General features: G+C 42.9%; 1 protein-coding gene across 10 annotated transcripts in view; it reads right to left on the bottom strand.

The window, feature by feature from the left end:
- Window positions 1-20,565, bottom strand: part of TEAD1 (TEA domain transcription factor 1) — a 255,672-nt gene that overhangs the window by 24,958 nt on the left and 210,149 nt on the right. For all 10 annotated transcript variants that reach the window (XM_019652871.1, XM_019652872.1, XM_019652873.1 and 7 more), the window contains one exon: window positions 7,751-7,924. In XM_019652871.1, the coding sequence (XP_019508416.1) occupies window positions 7,751-7,924 (174 nt within the window). The remainder of the gene's footprint in view (window positions 1-7,750; window positions 7,925-20,565) is intronic.

Below are 20,565 nucleotides of genomic sequence, written 5' to 3'. Positions count from 1 at the left end.
AACTCTACAATTCAAACTAAATCATGGAGAATCCAATTAGAACCAGTCTGGTACTCCGGAGGGGGTCCATTCAGCCAGTTTACATGTGCATTCGGTTTCTCCTCCTTTAAATAAAGCCCAGGTTTTTTTTTTAATTTATAGTGCCTGTCGTTTTGTCCAACAAATGTGAGTTCATTCCTACCAAGATAAAAGCATCTTTTAAAGGCTCCCTCTTTTCAGATAACTCACTTTCCTTTCTCTGTTTTACATAATCTTCTCACATCTGCTTTGGTTAGTAAAACTAGCCTTTCTTTTTCTTCCCCTAGAAAAATAGCTTAAGAAAGTAAGTTGAATGACTATAAATACATTGTTAATTATTTACACTGAATGATCATAATTCCAAGAATTTTCAAAAAGCAAAACATAAATAACCATAGGGTAACATCATATATTCTGTTTTCTTGGATACTACTACTTTAATAATCATTTCAAAGAAAAATGAAACATTGTATTAAATGTATACAAAAAATTTGTTGTTTTTTTTAAACAGGATACCTACCCATACAATTTCATTTTCATATTAGTTTCTTCTTTTTTATACCAATCAAATTTGAGACTAGGCCTTCATCATACGAATGAGTCTTCGGAATAGTTTTTGGCTAAAATGTTTATAAGTCACATGTTAGTAACGTGATCTGTTTGAACCAGTGTCTCAAAGCTTCACACTCTTGAGCACTGTTAGGATAGAGAGTAGAATTTTGAGGCCCCTCCAAACATAACAGTTTCACTGAATTCCTTATGTGGTTAAATCCATAATTTTGTTTATTTCCTTGAGTAAACTACATGCGGCTAGAAAGGAACTTCTTTGGAAAGTCAGCTCCAGTAGGTGGGTTTTTGTCTCTCAGGATGCATGAGTGAATCACACCCACCTCTTCCAGCTTTGGTAATTCTGTGATCAATTCCAAGGCAGTTGGCATTTGTATCTTAAATTAGCTGCAGTGTCTGCCATTTCACTGGCAACCCATCTGCACGAATCTCAATGCGGAAACGAAGCTTGGCTCTGTCCACTTGTGGGTGGACATCTTCCTTTCTAAGGGCCTACACAGCACCTGGTCATTGTATTGGAAGGAAGAAAAGAAGTGCGGTTTTCTGCCAGTATAAAATGTTGGACTCACTGATCACAAATCTGCTTCCACACTTGTCCTCAGTCATGACAATTCTGATGCTGCGTCAAACCGTAATTTTTCGGAGACATTTAAATTAGGGATTCACAGTTAAGCTGAAATTTGTACTAGTTATATATACTAATACTAGCACAAATAACTAAGGTGACAAAGAGATGGTGAGATGCCCTCTACACTGGCCAGGGTCATGAAGGGCAGGCAATGAAAACCACATCATGGCGTACTCCTCTGTGGAGGGGAGGGCTAGGTATTTATGATGTTGACTGTAAGAAGCATTCCACTTCCAGGACTGTTGAAATGGGAACAAGTGTATGGCTTAGAAGAGAGGGAATACAGTATGTGTAATGCTATTATTAGCTGTTTCTATAGAGAATGAAGAAAGAATAAAGACTTTGGGTAGAAAGAAAAAATAACTACAGGTGTAAAGGAATTAAAAAACAAAACAAAACAATAGAAAGTCACTTTGTTTTTAAATTACGCCACGGAAGGCTGATGAAGATGCCTGGTGTACACACTCACTGCTTGATGGCTTCAGAAAGCAACTTGGTTATTTACACACACACACACACACACACATTCATATACACACACATATATATTAAAAGCCATGTTATCAATATCTAATAAAATAAGAATGGTTCAATTATGATATACCCAGTAACTAAGATATCACATTGTCATTAAAATGGTAATTGGGGACATAATGACATATGGTTACATGGAAGGGTGATTGGTACCGAATTTAATGTGTTCTTCGAGTCAAACTACATAAACATGTATTATATTAGGTTATATTTGTGGTGCATTTAAGAATGAATTAAAAATTACCTTTTACTAAGACTGTCTAGAATATTATGATATTGCCTTTGTAATCATAATGCAAGAATTATGCTGCTTTTACCCCCAAAGGCAGCTAACAGGGTGGTATTCCTCTCTCTCAAAGACTTAGGTTGCAACCCGAACTTCCTGGTAACAGAAGTCTATTCACCTGAACTCCCATGTAAGCGTACTGCAGAGCATCCTCTAACGACAGGACCTCACAAAGAAACTATGCTGCTTCACTTCTCATCACTGGTTTCCAAGCAAGTAAAGTTATGTTAGGAGAGCTTACAGCAACAGAGCTGTGCTCCCTGGAGAGGCCATGCACGGAGTCAGTGGAAACAGCATGGATTTCGGAGTCCAGCAGATCGGGCATTTGTTAGCTGTGTGACTTTGTAGAAGTCACGTTGCCTCTCCATGTCTCAGTGTCTTTACATGTAAAATGAGAATCATCACATGTACCTCACAGGGGTTAAATAACATGAAGTATGTGCTTAAGCCTGGCACAGTACCTGGCTAAACAGAAACTCATCAATGGTTTTGTTCACGCCTGCTGAAAATGAGAGGAGCCCCTGCCCTCCTTTTCCTGCAAATCACTTCTCCTTTGTTACTAAATACGGTGCAGAATTAAAATGCACAGGAGTGAATAACAAGTAGGCAAGAAGGAAGAGAAAGGAAATAAATAGGAAACTATTATATTATGAGAAGGAAAAGTTAATAAAAACAGAAAAGGCAAAATGCAGAGAAAGTTGCTATAACACTCAGTAAAAAGAATTCTATGACTTTTGGCTCAATAATTGTTAAAACCACTGACTGCTCCCTACTGCAGATACAAGTGAAGCCTGATTCCTTGTCTTTCCTAAGTTTTCTGCCCACTTATGTTTTCTATACAAGCAAAGGCTCACCTGCAAAGCACCTGAATGCACATGAACTCACCTGAATGCATCTCACATGTACCTTGTCGTGGTGCTTTCATTCACTAGTTCCCTTTTCCACATGCTCGCTGCCATCTCTCCCCACCCTAACACTCTCCGACATAATGGCTGAAAGAAGAGGTATCCCCTGACATCTCACTGGTAGGAATGTGAAGTGGTGCAATCACCTTAGAAAATACTGGGTTGTTGGAAAAGTCATGACGCATTTTTGCAACGAAAAACATAGAAAAAAATACGTCATGACTTTTCCGACAACTGAATAGTATGGCAGTTTCTTAAAAAGTTAAACATACTGTTACCATATGTCCCAGCAATTCTACTCCTAGGTAACTATCCAAGAAAAGTGAAACCATATGTCCACACAAAGACCTCAGAGAAGCATTATTCATAAAAGCCTAGAGTAGAAACAATCCACAAGTCTACTAAGCAGTGACTAGAGAAGGAAAATGTGGTATATCCATCCAGTGGGATAGCATTCAGCAAGAGAAATGAGCTAACCACTGACTCATGCTACCACACAGATGTACCTCAAAAACATGATAAGTGAAAGAAGACAGATGCAAATAACCACGTGCTAAATAATTCCATTTATATGAAATCTCCAAAAAAGGCAAATGTGTATGGGCGGAAAGTAGATTAGCAGTTGCCTGGGGCTGGGAGTGAGAATAGGAATTGGCTGTAAATAGGTAGAGGGGATCTTTTTGGGATGATAGACATATTCTAAAATTTGGTTGTAGTGCTCATTATACCAATCCATAAACTTTTCTAAAACCACTGAATTTTATGAGAGAATTTTATGATGGGTACATTTTATGGTACATAAATTATACCTCAGTAAGGCTCTTAAAAAAACAAACAGATCTCACCAGGTACACGGCCATTCACAGGGGCTTTCAGATGTCTCCCACCATTAAGGCATGAGAGACTAGAAAAGGCTCACGGGGTAGAGGAGCATCCATGCTGGCAGCCTCGGCTCTGCCATTCATTTATGTTTTGGGGTGCCAGTCAGGGTCTCCCACCCTGAAACCAGTGCAATGACTGCTACTTGGCTCACCACCATCCCATTCACCTCAAAGTGGCACCTGGCAATGAGCTGTGGTGCCCGCAGCTTGAGCTTACGTGCAGGTACTTCAGGGAGCACTCAGTATTCCTTCCATAGCAAACTCCTGACTTAGTCTAGGCCAACTGAGCCCAGGTTACACATGGCAGACATTTTGAAAATAGAATTTCAGGAACAATCACACGAACCAATTAAAGTCAGCCTGATTTTGACAATCTAGAGATCTCAGGCACTTTGAGAAAGAGGAAAAGTGGAGAGGAAAGGAGAAATTAGATAGTGGATCTCCGCTGAAATATACTGAATGCACACAAAAATAAAAAACTTGCTAAGCAAATTGCTAACACAAAAGATATTTCAAAGAGAGTATTAAAGAAACACCCATTAAAAACATCTACTGATAACTAAGGATATTCTAAGTGTAATTCATTTTTACAGAGTCATTAAAGAAAGCCAATAATATTGCAAATTGCAGCAAATTGTAAAACAAATTCAAACTGTCTTTCTTCATTTAACATAGTTACAACTAAATTTCTTTATAAAGGTTAAGTACTGCTAACAACTATACTAACGAGTGATGTCATCTATCATATTTATAGGAGTGCTCAATTTTAATTCTGCAAATCTTAATTCAATAAACTAATAAACTAATTCAGAGTAATTGTTTCTAAATTTGCACATCTCATACTAGGCACCGCACTAAACATCTGCAATCTAGACCTCATTATTTGGAGATTCATGACTAAAGGGCCTCATCACTGAAAGCATTTATTAAAATCATCCCAAGTAAAATGGGAAATTCTGGAAGCAAAACAAAAACAACTTTCTAAGCACTTTCCATTTCACTTTATATTCAAATAACATGCTAATTATAAAAAAATCGTATCATCATTAAAAATCAATACTGTTTAATTTGAAAGTACTGAAAACGGTTTCTTTTCATCATATCCTATAATTTCTGATTAATTTTAATTAACTTGGGTACAACAGCCTCTTTTAATATCCTTCACAATGGTGGTTCTCAAACTTTTTGATCTCAGGATCTTTTTCCACTCTTAAAATTTAATGAGGACCTCAAAGAGCTTTTGTTTCTATAGGTTCTATCTATCTATATTTGCTGTGCTGGAAATTCAAACTGAAAATTTTTTAAATATTTATTACCTAATTAAAAAAATAATAAGCTCATTACATGTTAACATGTATCATTTTTAAAAAATTAGACATATCTGTATTTTCAAAAGCAAAAATAAATTAGTGAGAAGGGTAGCGCTATTTATATTTTGTAAATCTATTTAATATGTGGATTAATGGAAATACCTAGATTCTCATACCTGCTTCTCCCTTCAGTTTGTTATGACGTGCTGCTTTGGTTGAAGTACATGAAGAAAATCTAGCCTTCTAACTGGAAAAGTAAAGAGTATTTTAATAGGCTCTTTGGATAATTGTGGTTATTTTTCTTTGATACTACACCAAAACTTGACAAGTGATAGTTGCTTAAAGGTTAGCTGCAGTCTGAATTCTAAAACCATATCGATGAACTTTTCATACTCTGATACATGAAAATCCATTGGCATATCTTGCACATTTCAAAAAAAAAATCACATGTTAATATGGCTGTGGATCTCATCAGAAAAGTATTTTACATATTGGGAAGCTGTCAAGTTCACCGAGGTGAATACAAGTTTTCCAAAATTCTTATTTTTACTTAAAAGCTCAAATTTTATCTTTGGCAACAAATATTGTCAGTTGTTTTTCTTGATATGGCAGGCAGACTCACTGTATTCATTTCAATGTGTACTCTAGGTTCAAGATACAGTAAAATTCACAAAGGACATTCTTGGTGTGACTGGTTCTTTTTTGTTTTTAACCTGTGTGTGCATACCAGCCTGATTGAGCTGAGGCTTCCGTAGTTTTACCCTATTGCTTGTGAACCACCAGTGTACATATCAGCAGAGTGCAAAAGGCAAATCATGTCTCGATGTCATAATAAAAATAGTTTTGACCTTTTCAACCCACTGAAAGGATACTGAGGGACTCCCTAGGTAGGGGTAAGCAGGCCACACTTTGAAAACTGCTGTGTGATCACATAACTGACCCCCAACCACCATTCAAATCACTAGGTGGCAGCCACCAATTTAGAAAGTGGAAATGACTTATTGCTTTTTCTGGTTATCCACATATATTCCCCATCCCAAGAACATTAATATAAGCAGAATGGTATTCCCACAGTTCAAATTCAATAAGAAGCATGAAAAATGAAATCTAGTAACCATGCATGGATAATAGAAACTAAGCAAACTAAACTTATTATGTAAACTTTCCTCCAAGGAATTTAAAGCATGAATTTTTCTTTAATTCACCCATTTGTTGGGCTCTTTTGTGTAAGGCACTTGCTTAGTATTGGAGATATGGAGAGGCCTCCATTGACGGCCCCTGTGGCCAGGGTCCAAAGGACATGAAGCAGCCAGGAAACAAAGCAGAGGCACTAAAATCAAACCTGATCCCATTTCAACCCCCAGATCCTCACCCTACAAGCAGCCTGTCTTTTATAATCTCTGCGTCTCTGTTTTCTTAGTTGGATACGAGGCAAATTACACTTAATATTGTGAGGACTGGATGAAATGCATGTAAAGCATTAGCGCAGCTCCCAGTCCACAGCAGGTATTCAATAAATGGTGGCCACTGTTATGAATAAGGTCCCCGGAGGCAGCCGGAGTCCAGGGAGAGCGGCACACACATCCAAATAATTAAGACACAGCATGGGAACTGATTAACTACAAAACGCGATGGGAGTAAAAGGAAAATCGATGGTCTGCTTATGCGAGGAAGGTGCTACAATAAAGGAACCACCATCTCAAGGGAAGGAGGAGCTGGCCAGATGGGAGAGGAAGAGAAGGGGGAAAAGCACATCCAGATACATACAAATGCTGGTCACACCATGGACAGTAAAGAAAACACCCTGGAACCAGCTCACTTAGGGCCTTTAATGTCATACTAAGGAGCTCCATCATTTGAAGCGATTTCCTTTTTATTCTTCTAAAGACTGAGGAATTATAAACACTCAGTATTAGCAGGTCATCTGGTCTCCTGTGGCATGCCTGGCCCCGCAGTATACACACATTAATCCTTATGACTGCTCTAACGTCTCACCCATCAGCAGTCCCCTGGTCCGAGACCGACTAGCGGGGAAAAGCAAAGCTCCTCTCAGAGGCTGCGGGGCTTCAGCAAGCCCCAGCAGCTAGGGAATCTGCACTTATTGTTTTAAAGCATGCATGAGGCACATCCTGGGCAAAGCCATTTTGTATTCTCTCAGACACTTATAAAATCTTGAAGCGTGTAACTTTGTCTTCATGCCAGCCCCATCTTTGCCTCAGGTCCTATGCTCCAGTGGAATTTATAGGTCGCTTTGCTTAATGGAATGAGGAGACAAAGAAACAGGGTCTAGTGCCCCCTGTTTTCCATCATGATTCCAGCCACCTGTGAAGCCTCTCATCATTGCCTGAGTGAGCCCTGAAGCCCCAAGTGGCCGCCCGTCTCTTGCTCTTTGAGAGGAGCAGCGAATGCCGCCTAGGTGCATCGTGGGATGTGCCACAAGGCCAGCATGGTGACAGCCCCTCAGGTGCGAGTCTGTGACCCCTTGGCAATTCTGCAGGTGCACCTGAAGGTGCAGTCAGCGTGGAGCCATGGCCAGCTGTGCTGCTCCATCCATACTCACGTACGGGATGCGACCGACCACTAAGACAAAACCACAGAAATCACAGCAATGTCTTACTCACCCAGAATTTTACGAGGAAGAAGGCATTTTGAGGGCCCTTTCCAAACAGTTCCTTTAAGCCACCTTTCTTTTCAGGAAATTTGTCATAAATCTGACGAATGTCCACTGATTCGAGCAACGGGTCACTGTAAGAATGGTTGGCATGCCCAATGTGCACGAAGAGGTGTTTGTTGTACTGTAAGAAACCAACAGAAACATTCCCATTACAAACCCTTTGATCAACCTGGGACACATGCATCTTGAACCGGATGAAGGGCAGTAGTCTTGAAGTCCTGGAATTACACCTTGAATAGAGCAAAGGTCTGTGCCTTTGAAAAGATGAAAATGTTAAGAAAAGCCATTATAGCTTAGGGTAAAACAGTCATTTAAAAAAAACATTAAAGTTGATATACAATATTTTAATAGTTTCAGATATATAACATAGTGAAACAGTCATTGTCTTTTATTGACAAGGGTATATATTTTCCCAACACCTAAAAAAGTCTTTTTGTAGACACAATAGTAAACAACAGCTTCAGTTAGTTACCCAACTACCAAACCAAGAAACAATTCTGTTACTCAGTTTCACCTGACTCAAATGAAAATGACAGCAATACCCTTTGGAGCCCATTATTTACAGTGTGAGCCCACTAAGAAGTATGTGTGTGGTCAGCTAACGTCATCACCCAGAATGCACTTCTCAAGCCAGCTCCCCTACCGACAGCATGGAGGCAGCCCTCTGAGCAACAGTACCCACATACCTCTTCCAGCAGGAGTAAGAGTGTCGTCCCCTTAGTAACCAATCTAAAACTACTATGTAAGGGCTGCTCGATATGTGGTTTTCAATGCAAAGTTAGGGTCAAGGTCATAGATCATGGAGACCACTCATGGTACGAGGCTATAAGGGGCTGGTAAAAACACAGACAAACCAACAAACAAAAAAACACTGGTCACTCATTCACAAAAAAAGAAACAAAAACACCAGAACGCTGTTAAGATGTTTAACTTACACAGGAGATCCTTTCTTCTTGCTTTGGTATAAGATATGGTAACTGGATCACAAAGCAGCGTGTCCAGACCAGTGGCTCTCACCCAAGATGCAGCGGAATTGCCACGGAGTATTTAAAAATCGTCAATGCCTGAGCCCCACCCAGGCTAAATTGGAATCCCTGAACTGAGGGCAGACATTAGTAATTTTTAATGCTCCTTAGGTAAATTCCAATATGCAGCCAAATTTGGGAACACTGGACTAGCCTCTCTACTCTAGACCTTCCATACCTTCTTCTCCTGCTGAGTAGGCCACAACACCAACCAAATGTGACACAGACAAAGATGTCTGTGCTGTAAGGGTTCCAGGAAGCTCAGAACCCAATAGGGTTCAGAAGAGAAGCCCCATGTCCCTATTCGCCTAGCAGTCCCTATTCACTTTTCAAGTGTAAATCGGCAATTGTCCAACCAGAGTCCCTCTGATTACTGATCCCATAGGAAATGAAAAGTCCCAAATAAAAGAAGACTTGGTCACAGCTGCCTACCAGGAGTACCATATACAGGTTAAGAGTATGGGGTCTGGACTCAGCCTGCTCAAGCACAAACCTTTGTGCCCGCTGCAAATTAGCTACGACATTAGGCAAGTGCCTTCCCAGTCTCTGAGATGGGGACAGTGATGGCATCTACTTCACAAGGTTGCTATAGGGTTTAAATGAGACACTGCTTAAGAAGAGCTTACTAGAACTCCTATCCAACAAAAGTAAATGCTCAATAAATGCTATTTTTAAAAAAATAAAACTCCCTTGCGTGAGATTCACAGTGTCTATTAGCATATTAAAAGCAGTGTGGTAAAGAAACGTTTTTTTGACTTTGTATAACCCAAAGTTCCCAAATTCATTTGATGACAAAACCCTGTAAAAACATCCTGAGGACGTGCTAGTTTAAATCTGTGACCTGTTACCGCGCTGTGGATCTCTGGTTACAATGCTAAAGGCAAGAGGCCCGCCCCTTCACATGATATCAGCTGTCCACAGAGTTACACATATAGGAAGTGTGGCCAGGGCCCGGCATCTGGGGGAGGGCTAAGCCCCTCTCCTGTCCAATATCAGAGTGATTGATACCTTTACCAAGGCTTCAAAATCCCTAACATGACAAAAAAGGGAACCTATCAAGCTCTGCCATGGACCCAGCCTCTTTTCCAGCTATCCAGTGGCTTTCAGGTAGGACTGAGACCTGGAAGCTACGATGAAAGAAAAGAATATGCCTGGGCTGGAAGAGAATGAAAAGAAAAAATTAAATAATGTTTAAGTCATTGCTGTATTAGGCAGGTGAGGTTATGGGGTGAGTACCTTTGATCATTTTGTAAATTATCTCTAATGCTGTCACATCATCTTTTCAATTATAAGTAAACAAAAGCCCACAGAAATGTATGAGGCACTACTGCTTAGGAGTTTGCAGTCTCATCAGTGGGTAAAAGGAGACAAAACAACAGGGGCAAAGCTGGGGGCACAGGCTCTGGGGAAAGGCGATGTGAGACGAGAAGATGAATGAGGTGTGGGCCTCGTGTCTGGCTCCTCTGTTCACTCTCCAGTTGCCCACTGTTACAGGAGCTGAGGCAAAAGGCATTGTTCCTTCACTATGCAGACCAACCGGCCACCTGCATGTCCACCCACCCAACCCTTATTAATAACCTCTGCTTGCAGCAAGCTCCCAGCCCTGCCCAGCTCTGGGAGGCACCATTTGTCATTACTTGTGCCAGCTGTGGACAGTGAGTTTATAGGAAACAATGGAACATAAGCAGAGCCTTGGGGACACCCGTGAATAGGACCTGAGTCTCTCAGTTGAGCACCGTCCTCTCAGTTCTTCTGCCTCCCCAGCCACCCACAGGTCAGGGCAGAGCCATGGTGATGTTAAGAAGCTATGAGACTTAAGTCTTTCTACTCTCGACATCAAAAGGTCCTGGCAAGGTACTGTTGGAACTCAAGGATGACAACCTAGACTGCCACATGTCAACAGGTCAGGAAAATGAATGCAGGGCAGAGGTAGCTGTACTTCAATGGGGACCATGAATGAAGATATATAATGAAGAAAAGCAAGGTGTTGAGTGCAAAGCCCTAAAACTCTGGAGCCAGACAAAACCCTGAAAACTCATTGTCCTCATCTGGTCAATGGGGATATTATCTCCCTATAATACAGAACACATTTGAGGAGGAAAGGAAATAATGCACAGAAGATGCCTGGTGTAGGGCCTAGCATATAAGAAGTGCTTGATAAATTGTAGCTGCTAAGGTTACTATTTTGTTAGTTTATTATTACGTGAGATTAACTAGGTCCTGGGGCAGGAGCAGAAGAACATTTCCGCTTCAGCTATCCCTCCTGCCTAGCAAAGAAAAGAATTAACACAAGTAAGCCCAGAGATGGGAGCAGGTGTGAAGCTGTGTGACTGCTCAGATCTGTGATGATGGCCCACCCATGACAGGCTGGGGTGCGGGCCTCTCACCTGTGCCCAAGGAAAAGAACCTGCATCCATTCAGTGCAATGTTCACTGTGCTCTCTCGACATGTGCCTTAAGGTAATCCTTGCCTCACAAGGACACTGTAGGTGGATTATATTAAAACCATTTTACCGATGAGGAAATAGAAGCTTAGAGATGAACGGACTTGCCTGAGGTCACACATCCGGAAATAGTCCTGGGGTTAAGAATAAAACTTGGATCTGTCAGCACCACCACCCATGCATTTGCTGCAAATATCAACCACATGGTCTCCCAGCAGAAAATGCCTAGACCCTTCTAGATCTAGAAAATGCAGATCTACTTTTTCTGAAAGTTGATTTGAGAAAAAAGGAAGAAGCCAAACCGCGTTTTTAAATTTCTAAGATGTTAAATTTGAATTTGGGACAAACATCGTGATTCACAGATACATCAGAGGGAGTCTTCAAAGGTTTCTATTTTGAGGAAATTACCTTTGTCCCAAGTGGCTGAAGGGAACTGAGATGGGGCACACTGTCTTTGCCAAAGGAAATCAGGCAGTGCCTCTCCAAGGCTGGTGACATTAAACCAAACCCTGACAGTTGGCATCGGAGTGGCTTTATTCCTGCCAAGAGGTGACTTGGTTTCTAAGAATACAAAAGACTAAAGAGGGTGTCCTGGAGACCAGAGTAGTGAGACAAACAGATGTCCCTCTCCCCTTAATTCAACCTGGGTAGGCCAGGAGTCCTTCTGTCCCCAAACCCAGGAAAGCTGAAAAGAAGAAATCTACCTAATAGGTTTGGGTTCAAGCTTTAATGAAATTAAAAATCTAGAAACCATTTGGTGAGGCTCTAAACAACAACTTCCCATCCTACCAGTTCTCCTTATAAGGAGAAACGGCTAGGGTGGATTCTTTATTTACCTCCCTCCTTCCCAAATAAATCCCATTTTCTTTCCAGCAGTGCTGGTTTTCCCAAAACTAAAGGTGACACACAAAACCAAAAAAAGGGTAATTCTGTTCTATAAGGCAGAAAACAAATATTTGCAAATCAAAAACAAAACAAACCCCCAAATATTTGGGGTAACATATCAGCAGAAATAGGGTGAATGTCAATGAGTCATGCATACATACTGAAGCCCAAGACAATTCCCTCAATATCCAAAATAGAGGTGAACAATGGCTTGTACAATTACAAAGGCACCTAGCAGATACGTTGATTGTCAACATATGGATGAAAACAACAAGACGGTACTCTGTGTGCTTATTTCTTTTATGGATGTCAGTAGAACAAACCAGCACACCTATCATCCACCTGGCACTGTGCTATGTACAGGGAATCCATGAGCTAATAGTACAAAACCCCTCTCTTCATAGACCTACAGAGCAACTGTATGGAGCTAGCTTACCGACTCTATAGTCAGAAACATTTGTTTGCCTATATAAAAATACATGTTCTCAAAGAATCCTATAGGGGAGACTGGGATTAAAGACAGTCAAAATCCTCACTCCTGCATATCACATGACTTAAATCAGCATTTACCTGCTTTTACACATGGATGACTTTGCTCTCCAGCATCACACCACCTGCAGTGTTGTTACTCATGAGCAAGGAGAACATCTGTGGAACTCACCTTGAAAATGTGAATCAAGTTACACAACTCGAAGGCAACAACCCTGATGAAAACCAGGTTATCCATCACCCATGAGATGTGTAAGGTTTCAGAAAACTGACCTTCCTTGTAGCTATTCTCAGGTATCCACAGGAGGATGTGTTCCTATTGAAGACAGAGTAAATAAAAAAAGAGGGAGCTGGGGCCCTAACCAAGGAGAGAGATAAGAGGAACACACTGGCCGACTGCTCGGCCGCTGACCTGGACAGCATCCAGTGTGCAGTGGATGAGGAGCTGGAGGGCTCCTGGAGGGATGTCACCAACAGAAACCTGAGAGATTCCCTGACCTATGTGACCATCTGGAGAAGAGTTTGAGAATTCTGTTAGAAATCTTGAGGATGAATTTGTATAATGTAAAAACTGAACAAATAAAATAAGAGGCGATTACAAACCCTAGAAAAAACAATGAGTACAATCAAGAAATCGTTCTAAAAAAAAAAAAGAAATTGTTCTAATAGATCACACATTAACCACACTGTGTGCAAAATTTACAGAGGTTTGCAATATACACACTGAATGTTCAACCAAAAATTGTGATATAAACACATTGGCAGGGTTACAAGTAACACGTGTTACATGTGTCCTGATTTTCCATAGTAAGAAGTAAAAAAAAAAAAGTCTAAAATTGATGGATAGTGATCTAGAAGCAGGTTATTTGGAAATGGCTGAAAGGGCTGTAATGCAGCTGGTCCCTAAGAAGTAGGACTAGGAGGTGGGGAGGCATGGGCAGCGGCCAGCTGCTTTTCCTTATAGGCCATGAATGCGACTCAATTTAGATTGCACATAAAGCAGGTGTATTACTTTATTAAATTAAATAGACAGCCAATCAAAACCTGTCATGAAACAACATGGAGTTTTTTGAGGAAGGGGAAGATCTATAAAGGGAAACAAAAATATTAAGAGTCGTGCTTCAGGATGTTTATCGAGGTTGACTACACGTTCCCTGGACTTAGTCAGATCACAGAGCCTTCCTGCAGCTCAAGTCTTCAGGACAACTCAGCAGAAGCCAGGACCTCTGTGTGCCTGCAGGGTTCACCAAAAAGACCAATGTTCCATCGGCAAAATCCTACCTGGATCAAAACACCCCGCAGCGCAACAGCACCTGCCATAATCTTAATATGCTGATTTCTATTTTGACTTGGGGAAATGCTCATTTTCTCTTTTTATTGCAATAATACCTCTAGTTCTTCTTCATAGCAGTTGTAAACAGGGACAAAAGTGAACGTAATCCTAAAAACTCAACAAAGTTACTTACGAAGGGTTATTTAACTCCCCTGGGGGTTTCACAAAGGACTTCCCTCCACACCAAAGCTGTTCAAGAGGTCACTTTCTCTCCTAGTCCCTGGCTTTCCTTCTGTCTGCTGTTGAAGGAGGGGGGCTGAGCCATTAAGACTCAGGAGTCAGATAGGTCTGGTGTGAAGTCTGGTGCTGGCACCGCTGCCTACCTGAGTCGTGTAGGATGGGCGATTCCAGCCCTCTCTGCTGCAGCTCCCATATCCATAATGCAGGGATAATAATGAGTGTCACGAGGATTAAATGAGATAATGCATGGGAAATACATTAACGCTGTGCGGAGCACGTAGTTTATTATTATCACTATTAGTATTTCCCAAAATAACGTTTCTTTTCTTCAGATAAGATCATTTGAAATTAAGGCTGTTTCTCTGACAGCTACAAAATGGAAATACTAAAATTTAAAGCAGAAAACAAGAGAGGAAAGTTTCAGAAACATCAAGGTGATTCCTACTGCTCCGACACTGCCATTAGCTACTGTGATATAGGGTGGCTGAGGTGGGGGTGATGTGCACGCGGGGCCTGGAGTGGTCTGGCCCCGCACTTCCCTTAGGCTCATTAGAGTCTGCTCTCTGAAGCAGGCAAAGGCTGTCCTCGCAAGTGGGGCTGGGGCAGCCTGGGAGGGGCCATCACCACAGATGAGACAAACCAGGATAACACAACTCCCACTGGGGGTTTATTTTCTTCTTCCTTTCTCTCTGTCTCTCTCTGTCTCTCTCTCTCCTCTCTCTCTCTCCCGAAAAGACTGCCAATACCTTCTCCTCCAGAGACCTCTGACAAGTCAGCTTGCTTTTTTGTGCAAAAGGAAGGAAAACCCCTATAAATCTGCCAGTTCTTTGGCATCAGGCAGCACCCTTGAGCACGCCTCAGCGCTGCTCTACACTGTCTGACCTGAAGATGGCGGTCTTTTCCTAAATTTATTCCAAAAATTCCAAGTATTTGAAGAACGTAGTTAAAATCTTGAAAAATGACTGCTGTCATGTAATACCAAGAGAAAAATTATAATCCACTTAGGAATTTAAAGAAACCAAGACAAATAACTCATGTCAAGGGTTGATAATGTACAAGTTAGAACACAACAAGGACAAATCACCTACATGTGCTTCCTGTCATGCTCCTGCCGGGACTCTGGGTGCAGACACCCCCAAGGCAGCCCGGGCAGCCCATGATGACCCCTGGTACCTGTAGGGCAGCAAGTGACTGTGGGGTCAAGCTAAGGAACGTGACCTGCATATTCAGCCCTTGGGGAGATGCGAAGGGCTTGCCTGGGCTCCTGCTCCGGTAGGCTCAGCGCCCAGCTAACTGCTCAGAGACACCAGCCCTGTGCTGGCTGTTTGGCCTCGGTGCTGCTTCATCTCTTCCCTGTGCTCTTTCCAAAAGAAACATCACTGAAAACAAGAAACTAGGATCAAGTGAGTCTTTCCTTCCCTGATCTCACACCAGGACACATCGCCCTCGCCCCCACCTCCCAACTCCACCATCATCTCCACAGAGGGGCTGCTGTTAGAAAGACGTGCAACTTCCCCACAGAACTGCAGCTGTAAGGAAGAGCCCACTGTGAGTGCCGGGACAGCAACCACGAAGGCAGGAGGGTGTGGGGCTGACCTGCCAAGGAGAGCAGATGGAGCCTGGCCGGGGCCTCTGTGAAATGTCTATAAAGCCCAGATTTCCAGATGCTTTCAATTGCCTCATCCCCAAGTGGTAATGAAGAAAGAGGGTGAGTGTCCAGAGCAGCTCAGACACCGAGAATAAACCACTCACTGCTATTGTGAGAGGTGCATGTATAAGCTGACAGGACAGCTTGGCAATCACACAGGACAGAGGGGGAACGCCACACCATACCACAGTGAGCCGTCGCCTCCATCACTGGAAGGCACTTATCTCCCGTGTCCTACTGGAAGGCCACACTGGGTAAAATATATGAGAAAACCCTGGAAGAAGCAGAAACCCTGGATACAGCCAACCATCAGACCAGCTGTAGCCTGCCTCGGAGAACCAGGAGGGCAAGTGTGCTTTCTGACCATTTACTCTAAGCATGGGATGCAAACATTAACAACACACGGGTTAAAATCCAGGCTCTGCAGGTTTTGAGCTTGTATGGCCTGAGGCAAGTTGCTTAGCTATGTAGGTCTTGGCTTCCTCCTCTGAACATAGGGATGACACCTGGTCTGCTCATCTCTAGGGTTCAATGTGAAGGTCAAATGAAACGGTAAACATGCCAGTTCTGTATGAGCCATAGGGAACTGCACAGATGCTGGTGTGCAGGCTTACTACTAATGAGATCCACACACAAGCCATGAACTGGGGTAGAGGACCAGAAACCAGATGTGCTCAAGCAGTCATTTCCCACAAATATAGGACCCCACCCTAAGATGTGGCGACCACCTCAGCAGCCACTGCAGGGCTTGGAAACGTCTCCAGAGAAACCTTGCCCTTCCCCATCCAGTCGGAGATACAGGCAAGGACTCTCCTGGCAATGTGGAACTTGAACCTTGCTTCTGATCTTATTTCCTTATTTCTCCAATCTATTCCCCATGCAAGCCATCCACCCTTGTTTCTGCCATGGGCCTCATGAATGTCACATTTTCTTAGAGCTGCACTGGTCACATTTTCCAAACCAAAGTCAGGATTTGTGGTCTAACAAAAGAATTTTAGCTGATCTGTGAATTTAGGCCTTTGAAAGAAGCTATAAAGATTAGGTCATCCTTGGGCCCACATCTGACCAATGGCCTTTATGGAAAACAACAAGGTTATCTGCAGGATGTATCTGCAGAACTTCAGTGCAGGCTCCCCTAGAGTGGGGAGCTTGGGCTCTTTCAGGCTGTGAAGACTGATGACTTACTTACTCCCACATACACAGGAGGTTCCACTGTTCCAGCCAATTAGAAATAGAGACCAGGGCATTCCATGCGGCGAAATTCCATGCCTCCTGGCTGAGAACCTGCCATCACCCAAGCCGGGGCACCCTTCAGGAATTCTCTCCTCCCATGTAACCCAAACCAAGTGCCTTTACTTTGCTCTTTCTCCAAATGTGCTGATCACCTTCCTTCACTGGCTGCCCCTTGTGAAACGATAGCAAGCCCTGTCCTCTCCACCCCCCAGGTGGCACAGAAGTGTCACTCTCTGTGAGATTAATACATGGGAAAGCACTTGGTCCATGACAAGATCTCCCTAAATGTTGGTTATTGTTGCTACCTTCCCCAAATTCCTCAAACCATGGGCTCTGGATTCATACAAAGTTCAAATATGGAACCCCACCATCTATGAGCTGGGTGCTGGGCTGTTACTTAAACTCTCTGAGCCTCTCTGTTTCCAACATCCATTTCAACAGGATTCTTTTGAGGACAAAAAAGAAATAGCATTCTCACAAAGGCAATCATGATTCCTTCTCTATTCCATGACTCTTCAAAGTATATCATCCTCGCTCTCAAAAACTCAGTCATTTCCATTGTTGTCTTCCTTCCACAAGTAATTATTCCCCATCGCCTTTCACTGTCATCAACATAACATCTCTCCCCTCTGACATTCCCTATTTTCTATCCCCTCAGCCACTGACCGTGCCCTGGCTTGGTCTCTGTCACCCATTTTCTGAACCAGTAACGTTCACCGACCACCAGCCCACTCTCTAACCTGCAGCAGTAATCATCTTGCTGAAACACACATCAGATCACCTCTTCTCTTTAAAAAGGGGGTGAAGGTGGGAGAATATATGTTCGTATTATGCTGTGTATGTACAATATTACGATCTCTGGAAAGATTCACAAGAAACGTGTAATAGTGGTTCCTTATTTGGGGTGGGATAGGAATTAGAAGGAAGGGAAGTCTCCCTGCATTCTTTTCAGACTTTTGACCACTTATGAATTTACTACCTACTCAAAAAATAATAATAATTTAAAAAATGATTCTGGCTCCCACCTGAGTTTCAATAGCGTCCAAACCACCTGGTGAGCAGAACCTCCCAAACCAAATCCCTTCCATCTGTCTGGCTGTATTTCCTGCTACATTTCCACAAGACATTCTGGCTCAAAAACATTTGTGGAGTACATAAGAGGCTGAGGGACGTTGCTAACTGTAACTGTCACAGTAATATGGTGAGACTAGTCCTAATATGCCCACTGTTCCGACTGAAGGCTAGACCATGAAGTCATTTGCCCCAAATCTCACATCACTGGTAAGAATTCAGATATCAGCCTCCTCGTTCCATGAGAATGAACATGTTGTCACAAGGGCATGAGGAGAGAGGTTCTAAGGTCCAGGTGGGAGCACCCCTTGCTTCCTGTGCACTTTGCCCGAAACCCAGAGAAGACCCACAGAACCACAGGTTGGAAAAGGAGCTCAGAGAAAACCCAGCCCAATGTTCTCCCCAGTGTGAAGGGCCTTGCACATCCAGCCTGTGATTGGGGAGCTCAGACTTTGGGAGGTGGCTGCTTTTATGTTTGAGCAATATTTTCGTTTCTTCAAAACTACAGTGAACTGGGTAGTGGGTTAAGAATTCAGAGTGGAGCCAAACCTTGGCACAGCCACTTCCTGGCTGTGGGTCTTGATAATGTACCTTCGTGTTTTGGAGCCTCCGTTCCTTCATTGATAGACTGGCCATAAGAACAGTACCTGTGTCAAAATGCTTGGCACACCATGCTTATAACACAGCTCAGTAAGTGCTAGTGGTCATCACTGTTGCTGTACTATATAAAGGTGTTTGTTGGGGGGGGTGCCTTTCTTGTTCGACTTTGCTCCTGTACCACACTAGAATTTTTCTTCTTCAGCAAGACAGTGCTTTTTCAAAATCTAAAGAGACATGTCCCTCCGTCTCCATCCCCAGCTCTCCCTTCTCTGGCTGTGTAAGTCCTGCCTAACTCAACCCTCACACACTCTCTTCCTGCGCACAGTCCTGCTTGTTCTGGTATCCAGAGCACGACAGGCATTAAACACACAACCTTGTGCCTGGGAAGTCTGAACAGGCAGGGGTTGGCCAGCTCTGGGGCAGGATGTGGCTGAGCTGTGTGTGTGTGTGTGTCGGGGGTGGGGTGGGGTGGGGGGAAGCTGGAGGAACCTGCCATGTCCCAGGGTGGGGTAGAGGAATTCCGCTGGGCTTTATCAGGAAAACCACGCCCCACACGCGCACAGGATTCAGCTTACGGCTCCCCTAGACCAGGTTGTCATCTGTCTAAAGCAGCAGCTGCCTAATTCAGTCTCCAGGAACCGGGCCCTGATTAGAGGCAAAGCACTTTTAAATAGCCCACCACGGGTGGAGGATCTTACACTTAACACTTGAAGTCCTTTGATTTGCAACACTGAAATCATGCAGAAAGTGTGTTTTCAAGCACGACTAACCACTTCTAAAACAGTCCTAGTTTTTTAGATCTTCCTTTCTTCACCCTCTGTTGTTTTTCTCTTAGCTTTTAGTGGAGCCAAAGGTAACAGAGAGGGACTGACTCGCTGGTTCTCCACCAATATAAACAACCACAGACTTGGGGAAATGTGGCCATCTGGCTGATACATGGTGCAGAGCCAGCAGGGGGCGCGCATCCCCCAGAGTATTCTGCCTTTAGCTCCTTATAATATAGATGACAGCCAGCTACAGACTACAGAACAGGCTATTCACTGGGTACAAATGGACCACCATCTTTGGTTAGCATCTCAGGATGTGGAATCAGCAGACCTGGATCTGAATCCTATTTCCAACGGCGGCTGGCTGCCTAACACTGGGCAGGCTATGTCACAGGATTAAATAAGATAATATATAGTGTTGCTTATCACTACTGCTGGCACTACTAGTGCCAAGGGTAGCAGAATCATGAAGTCTTTAGTGGTGGCAATGATGACCTGTGTGGTAAACTTAAGAGAGAATTTCCAGAACGGTGGTAACTAAGGGAGGTCACCCTGGACTGAGGACTAGGCAAACTAGGTTCTCCTCTGAGCTTTGTTGCTATCCAAGTGTGCTTTGTGCCTTATCTCCTGTTGGGAGATAGTACACTGGAGGGTTCAAACCCTGGCCACAGCCACTGATTAGCTGCAAGACATCAATCTCTTCAAACTTCTACTATAGAACAGAATAGAATTACGTGCCTTATAGGGCTGTGATGGGGATAAAAGAAATCAGTAATGAAAAACAGTCAGCACTGCACCCAGCTCATTAATTTGTTTCATTTTTGCCAGCACTATCTATAACCCCATGATTCCCGTGAACCTAAGCCATTACGAAGAAGTAGGGGGAAATGTGTGTGCATACTTGTATGTAGATCAAGATCTAGTGAATCCGAACACAAAGGTGAATCTGTTTAGGGACCCTGAATTATGTGTCACTTTGTTGGCTTCCGTATCAAATTAACATGCTAATGTTTGGTGTTAAATTTTAAGTATAGTATATCCACATTTGTTTAAACATGCCAGATTAATGTATTTTAGGTGACTTTAAG

Source organism: Hipposideros armiger, unplaced genomic scaffold (genome assembly GCF_001890085.2).
Source record: "Hipposideros armiger isolate ML-2016 unplaced genomic scaffold, ASM189008v1 scaffold_188, whole genome shotgun sequence".
NCBI lineage: Eukaryota > Metazoa > Chordata > Mammalia > Chiroptera > Hipposideridae > Hipposideros > Hipposideros armiger.
The sequence above is the reverse complement of the archived record's forward strand: the minus strand, read 5'-3'. Positions and strand labels throughout refer to the sequence as shown.